The following is a 7,276-nucleotide window of genomic DNA, read 5'->3' as shown; positions in this document are numbered from 1 at the left end:
CTTCTCCATTCCTGTGATGCTTCACTAAGAATAATGTGTTCCCACCTCCATCCAGGTTAATACAAATGCTGCCAAATCTCTATTTTCTAATGGCTGAATAGTATTCCATGGTATAGATGATTCACACTTTTATTCCACTTCGTGCAGTTTGATTCCAAATTTGCAGACAATGTGTATTTGTGTAGGGGTACAATTATGACTGGGAAAAGTGTGGCAGAAATAGATGTAACACGTTTATCACGGTATAAACCAAAATGTTAATAGGTTTATGATAGAACTCCAAGCGAGTTTTCTTTGTTAGCTCTTTTTTATTAGTGAAATTTTATATAATTAATGCGTATTACTTTATAAACAGTGACAAACTGTCAATATTTAAAATGAAAATTACATAAAAAGTTAGCAGTATGCAATTTTAGAAGCACACGTATTGTTTAAAAGGCTTCATATATCTATATTTTATCGGTTTTTAACCTGTGATACCATTTTTCATTGTAGTGAAGCAAATGAGTCATCTCATAATTCCAGATTTTGATATCGTTCTGAAATGAATGATGTATCTGGGATATGTTTTGCCTACTCTTGTCTTATTTCGCTACATTGTTCTTAGCCAAAAGGCCGAGGAGCGGCTGTAGCTTGTGTAGTTTCGCCTGCTTTGTTTAGGCGAAATTCACTGTGAACATGTACACGTCCTCTAGTACATCATGCCTTATTTCTTGTAACATGTCCAAATTCACCTCAGAATCACAGAATGTGGGAATGTACCTTAGAGAAAATCTAAGTCAACCATGGAACATTGATGATTTGAAGTCATTGTTATTCCCAGAGAGCACTTTAAAAGGCTATCCGACTAAGTAAATAAAATATAAGACTACAAAACAATCAGCTTTAGTACCCTGAGGTTTACGTTGGACTAGATTTGGTGTTTTACGTAATTGCCACGCCCCCGTGGGACATCTGTGTTCAAAAACCCTGACACAGTCCAACTCCCTTTGTTTGTCCATTTGTGTAATAACCTAACTCCCCTCCCTGACTCCACTTGTATCAATTGGGATTCCAGGGGATCCCTCCCTTGTTGCCAGATGCTTAAGAAATACCAGCGACCTTCAATATCTACAAATAAATATGATTGTGAGAAAAGCACTTATGGACCAAGCTTAAATGTTGAAAAATGGAGTCAATAGCGCTGGAATTGAAGGAGGTCTTTGCACGAGGTATTAATTAGTCATTTTAAAGCCGAGTCTTGATTGTCATATATAAAAATTAGTTGTGATCACTACCATTCATTGAGTTCTTCTATGTCATGGATTTGCCTTCTGTTGTGTACACTATCTCATTTATTGTTCAGACAGAGTATACCGTAGGTTTGTATTCTCCCGTTTTACAGGTGAGGAATTTAAGCCCTAAAGGAGGAACTTGCCCAAGGCCCATAACTAGCAATTGGGTCAAGTTTCCTCTTTATCTTTTAACCATCTCCCTTTACAAATATCAAAGACTTGAACTACTAGACTACTTTTCATTTGGGATTAGTTCTAGGTTTAGAGATAACCTAATACAGTTTCTTCACTAGCCTGAGGTCTCTTCTAGGAGCAATACACAATTTAGTCAAAACATCTGTGTGCTAAGCTCTAGGGTAGAAAGGGAGTTTGAGGAGCAATGTCTGATGGAAAGGGACCCCAAACAGAACTGTTAGGCAACCAAGTGTTTATCAGCGGAGTGCTTAAGTACTACAACAGCGCGAAATAGCACGTACTATTAATGGTGAGGATCAGTGATGAGAACTTCATAGTTGGATTATGGCGAGTACTATCTGACTTACTATATTTTAGGGGGAAATGAGTTGGTGTGATCGGTAAAGGGGAAAACCCTCATTCTTCACTTTTCCCTGTAAAATGTCGCAGGTGAAGATATGAATGACTCTAAGTCTTGATAAATACTCTTGCATTCTGACTGACCATTTTAGTGAGGATCCGGAGCCAGCACAATGGTGTATTTGTAATTTCTTTTCGTGGAGAAGATAGGCTGTAGTTCCTTTGAACCAACACATCTCATTTTGGTTTTTGGTTCATTGTGCTCATTGAACCTAGACATTTGTTCATCTGCTATTTCCCATCTTGCGACATCGTACTGATTTTTAATTTATTTGGTCTTGTATTTTCAGAAGGAGTTTTGGAGTACCTACACAAAAGCTCAACAAGGAGAGACTAACAGAGGAAGTGATTGGTTTCAATTTTACCTTACCTTTCCGTTAATCTTTGGCCTCTTCATTATCCTCCTTGTCATTTTTCTAATCTGGAGGTGCTTCCTAAGAAACAAAACTCGCAGACAGACAGTGACTGAAGGCCACATTCCTTTTCCCCAGCACCTGAATATTATCACTCCACCTCCTCCACCAGATGAAGTGTTTGACAGCAGTGGATTGTCTCCAGGCTTTCTGGAATATGTCGTTGGGCGCTCAGATTCTGTCTCCACTCGCCTGTCTAACTGCGATCCCCCACCAACCTATGAGGAAGCCACTGGCCAGGTGAACCTGCAGAGGAGTGAAACAGAACCTCATTCAGACCCACCCCCGGAATATGAGGACATAGTCAACTCCAACTCGGCCAGTGCCATTGCTATGGTGCCTGTGGTCACCACCGTCAAATGAAGCCGCAGACTTCTTTTTTACTCTAATCATTTTTAAAATACTAATGAAAGAACTTTCTAGCACTTTACCACTACATAAATGTGCATTGACTTGTTTTATTGGACTCTTACAGCATACCACTTCACACTTTCTGGTTTGATTTTCTGTAGTTTGGTTTCTTATTATAAAATCATTATCCGTGCTCAGTTTTGCTTGAGAGAATATGTAAAGAGGGAGAAATATACTAGTGGGGATCTTAGTGTGACGTGATGAGGTGGACATGTGTCTATGGATATGTGTGGCTATGCATATATACATGCGCACGAATCGACATAGTGCATGTGCAACTCTCTTAAAGATCCATTAATTTCTATTTAAATCACCCAGAAAGAGAGCACTACTTACCAGAATTGTAAAAAAAAAAAAAGGGCACCGACGGACAATTCGTGTACTAGCCAGCAACATGCTATAGAATATTGCGAACAGGATGTCCTCAGCATGTTTTCTAATTCTGACTGGCTTCTGTTAACCTCCTATTTCTTCATCTAACTTAAAAGGGAACAAAAATGCATGTAGTCATTCTTGATTTTAGAAACATCTCAGAAAGAAAGAAGCAAAGAGCAAGTGTGTGAGCACACAGTAAGTAATAACTTGCTTACATTGTACAGCCAGAAAGGCATCGGTCATGAATGGCATTTGCCTTGTTTTGTGCTAGGGATTTTTTTCCTTTTCTGGTTGACCATCCCCTCACTTTCAAACTTAAACAGTGTGTTCTTAGCATTTGGAATGTCGTCGGCTGTATGTATTAACATCAGGATGGGGAGGATTGTCTGGCAATGGAATAATTTTAAAGTAGATACGTGTATTAATGCCAGGCAGTAGATACCAAGTAGTCCTTTGCTCACAGGTGGCAATAATTATTTTCTTCTTGCTGTTTCACCGCCTTTTACTCTACTTAGTCTACTCTGCCTCCTACCATGACAGAATCTTCAAGCCCCGAAGAATTTAGTTAAATAAAATTTGTGAAAGCATTTTCTTAATATTTTTCTATAAGCTGAAGTCTTTGCTTCACAATTATTACAAGGCAATTCTCCATTACGTTTATGAACTGTGATTTTTTTTCATATTGCCCTTCAATTGGTAGAAGAAGATTGCAAAGTCTCCGTTATGCTTCCTGCACGCTAAATCTAGTGATAGCCCCACATAGATCTCATCATTGTTGCCGTTTTGTTTTGTATTTTCATCCTGAGTTTTTTCAACCTCCGAGTTTTATTTTTCCTTGGAAACAGAGAGAATAGGTTGTACGTGAACTACCAGCATAAACTGGCTGAGAAAGAAAAAATGAGACAATTGTGTATTATGTATGCACAGGTGGCAAATTCATGAGACCAGACCACGGAAATGTCTATGCCAGTCCGAAGCCTCTTCAGCCGAGGATAAAATGGTTGATGAGGCAAAAGGAACGCAGGTTTCAGCTGTGCCACATTCCCTGCTGCCTCTGTCTCCATCGGCCACCGACCCCTCCCCCAGTCCTGCCCTGGAACCAAAGGAAAGAGGAACTCTGGGGAAAATCCTCAAGTGGGAGGATACATGCCAAGGTCCCTGGGGGAAAACCCGTATCTGACCCCTAAACTCCTTCCCTCTAAAGTAGGGATAATATCATTTTTCCTGTACCTTACCCTGGGATTTAATAGATCAAACGAGATGGTGCGTGTGCAAGTAATTTGTAAAATGTGAAGAGCTGTCTAAGAACAAGGTTGTGGTGGTGGTGGTATGCTGTAGGGAGAATTTTCTCCCTGTATTTCCCTAAAATTATCAGAGCTTTCACATAGTGCAAAATAGAGCAGAGCAAGCTGCTCCATCAGTAGCTAATATATTTCAAACCTGAGTGTGTGGGCTGTTATTAACTGTTAACCCCTGCCATACTGTGGTCCATACCAAAGCTGTGCCAACTGAAAGTGACAGTCCACTCAGCACAAACAGTGTTAAGCAAATGTTGAAAGGGAACAAACGTGTGTGTGTGCTTAGTTCATAGGTTTTATAGCTTTCACGGACTAACCGAAGATTGATTGTATCTTGAAGTTGGTCTCACAAAGGACAAGTTACGAAATTTTGCCGTGAGTACAAGTCAATCTTTGGCTCTTAGTTAGAGGTGAAGGTGGGAGTATTTGATCCAGTAAGTTGTATGGAATTTTGTTTTATTTTAAAATGAAAATTAAGGCTCCTTTCGTGTGGGCTTTTTGTCCTTAACGTTAGGCTTTAGATTAGACCAGCAGTTTTCAAAATGTGGCCCATGCACCTCTGGGATTTCTTGAGACCCTTTGAGGGAGTCTGTGAGATGGAAATATTTTCATAATAATATACATATACTCTTTGTCTTTTCACTCTAATTCTCTCAAAAAGGAGTTGAAAATGTAAAATGATGCCATCTTCCCACAAATATTTCATTCTGTTTTTAAAAATACAGCTATTTTTCACAAAACTCGTTAGCATCTGATGAGTTTATTACTTTTAAACGAATTAATATGTTTGTAAATTTTGTTTTATTTTCTAATGTGGTAAATATTGATAGCTATAAACCTCATAAACAAAAGCTCTTTGGCATCCAGATCCCCAATAAATCTAAAAAGTATGAAGCGATCCGGAAGCCAAAAGTTTGAGCATTACAGGATTAGACGAAGGAGCAGGATACCCTCTTACTAGGTGTTCTTGCTACTTTATTTTCCCTTTCAAACTCCTGATCTGGGATTTAATGCTGCCCTTTAGAGATGCTCAAATTGCAATATCAGAATGCATGTTGATCCTTGAACCAAAACCCAAATGCTTGACCTGATCAGTGACAACCACATTTTAGACTGTTGGCCCAAGAAAACACTACTTCATAAGTAATAGGTGCATTATCCATAGATCTCCTGCTGGCTTTCGCGTGATAATGACAGAATAAAAAAAAAAAAAAACACCACCACTTTCTTCAAGAAGCATTATCTTGGGTGTGTTTGTTTGGTTTTAATTTGGTTTGGGTTTTCTATTGATTTGTGTTTTTTTTTTTTTTCAGCTTTTGGCCGGGGCCGGATTTGAACCCGCCACCCCCGGCATGTGAGGCTGGCGCCCTACTCCTTTGAGCCACAGGCACCGCCCAGGGGTTTTCTATTTTTAAGATCCCTTTTGCTACCCCATCTGGTTTATAAACTGAGTTTCTCAGCATTTGTTACAATTAAGGGGCTTGTCTAGAATAATATATATTTTTTATGCTTTTGCTTTTTGTACCTGGTTGATATTACATTCACCTTTGATTGTTTTTAATAAAGGTTTATTTTTGCAAAACTATATTTAGTACCTTTCTTAAGCAGTAACTGAATTGAATCCACTAGTCTGCTTTCAAATAAGAGAATAGGCTCAATGGTCTTTGGCAGAATGGTTTACAAGCCTTCACCTGCAGTAGTAGTAGTTGTGTCTGGAATACTAGAACTGGCACTTCTCCTCTTCTAACACAATAATTTTATTGTGTAGTGTAATTAAAATGATTTATTCTTTTCCTATTGAGCAGTACAAATAGAGATGTTGTGTTTGTTTCATGGCTAATGATGACTTCAAGATCGGTGATCTAATCCAGTTTAACTGCGGAGGTCGATTTAACTTGGTTCTGTGTAAATAGTATGTATTTTATGATACTATTTCACATTTTTAAATGCTTGGTTTACATTAAATTATGGTATTTAACTATTTTTATGTTTATACTAGGTAGGGTCTTTCTTATGTTTCTGTGTTTTTTGGTATGCTAAATAAAGCTATTTTTAAACCCAAAAGATTTCTTCTGGCATGTGTCAATCATATTATGTTTAAAGTGATAAAGTGCTGCAGAGGCTTTTACCAATCATGTTCTTTCCAATAAGGTAAAATGATTATATATAGGACTATCAGTAAAGAAATCAGAAACCCTTTAGTGAAAAAGTCAAAGAGCGTTCTCGGTATGACAGAAAATGAAAACACTCGCAGGGGTGTCCAACCATCATTTTCCCTGCTGCACATTGGGAGCATGCGTTGTCTTGGGCCCCCACACATTAATTACACAAACACAGGCTGGCTGCCATAGCTCAGTGGTTAGCGCACTAGCTCCACACACCAGAGACAGTGGTTTTCAGCCTCGCTTGGGCCTGATAAACAAAAAATAAATACAAAAACACTAAGGAAAGCTGATTAGCACACACACACACACAAGAAAAACCTCCATGCACACTTTTTGTGTGATATCCAACACCACAGATAAGCAAAAAACGTCCTCACAAAATAAGCATGCAGCCAGTGGGCCTCAGGTTGAACACCTCTGCAAGGGTCAGGGTTAGAGTTAGAGTGAGCTCCTGGGGGTACTGTAGTCTGTCAAGTCCTGGAATTGGTGTCTACGGATGCCAAGGATCTGTTTTTTTCCTGCTTCGCAGAACAGCTTCTGTTTGACACTTGAGAAGACGAGAACAGAAAGCACAATATAAAAACATTGTGGTCGCATTGAGGCGTCTTCCTATGTGTATTTACCTTAACAACTAAAAGCCGGTGTGTCATGCCATCAACCAAGCATATGTAAATATGAGTTGCTCTTTATGGTACAAAAAAAATTATTCGTTCTATTTTCAAGGAGGAATTTTAAATTAAAAGTCC

General features: G+C 38.8%; 1 protein-coding gene across 1 annotated transcript; it reads left to right on the top strand.

The window, feature by feature from the left end:
- Window positions 1-1,300: 1,300 nt before the first annotated feature.
- On the top strand, window positions 1,301-6,429 carry LOC128576765 (transmembrane gamma-carboxyglutamic acid protein 1-like). The gene is made up of 2 exons (XM_053578996.1): window positions 1,301-1,384; window positions 2,159-6,429. The coding sequence occupies exons 1-2, from the start codon at window positions 1,301-1,303 to the stop codon at window positions 2,642-2,644; spliced, it is 570 nt and encodes a 189-aa protein (XP_053434971.1). The 3' UTR covers window positions 2,645-6,429.
- The last annotated feature ends 847 nt before the right edge of the window (window positions 6,430-7,276 follow it).

The sequence above is a fragment of the Nycticebus coucang genome, chromosome X (genome assembly GCF_027406575.1).
Source record: "Nycticebus coucang isolate mNycCou1 chromosome X, mNycCou1.pri, whole genome shotgun sequence".
NCBI classification, from domain to species: domain Eukaryota; kingdom Metazoa; phylum Chordata; class Mammalia; order Primates; family Lorisidae; genus Nycticebus; species Nycticebus coucang.
The sequence above is the reverse complement of the archived record's forward strand: the minus strand, read 5'-3'. Positions and strand labels throughout refer to the sequence as shown.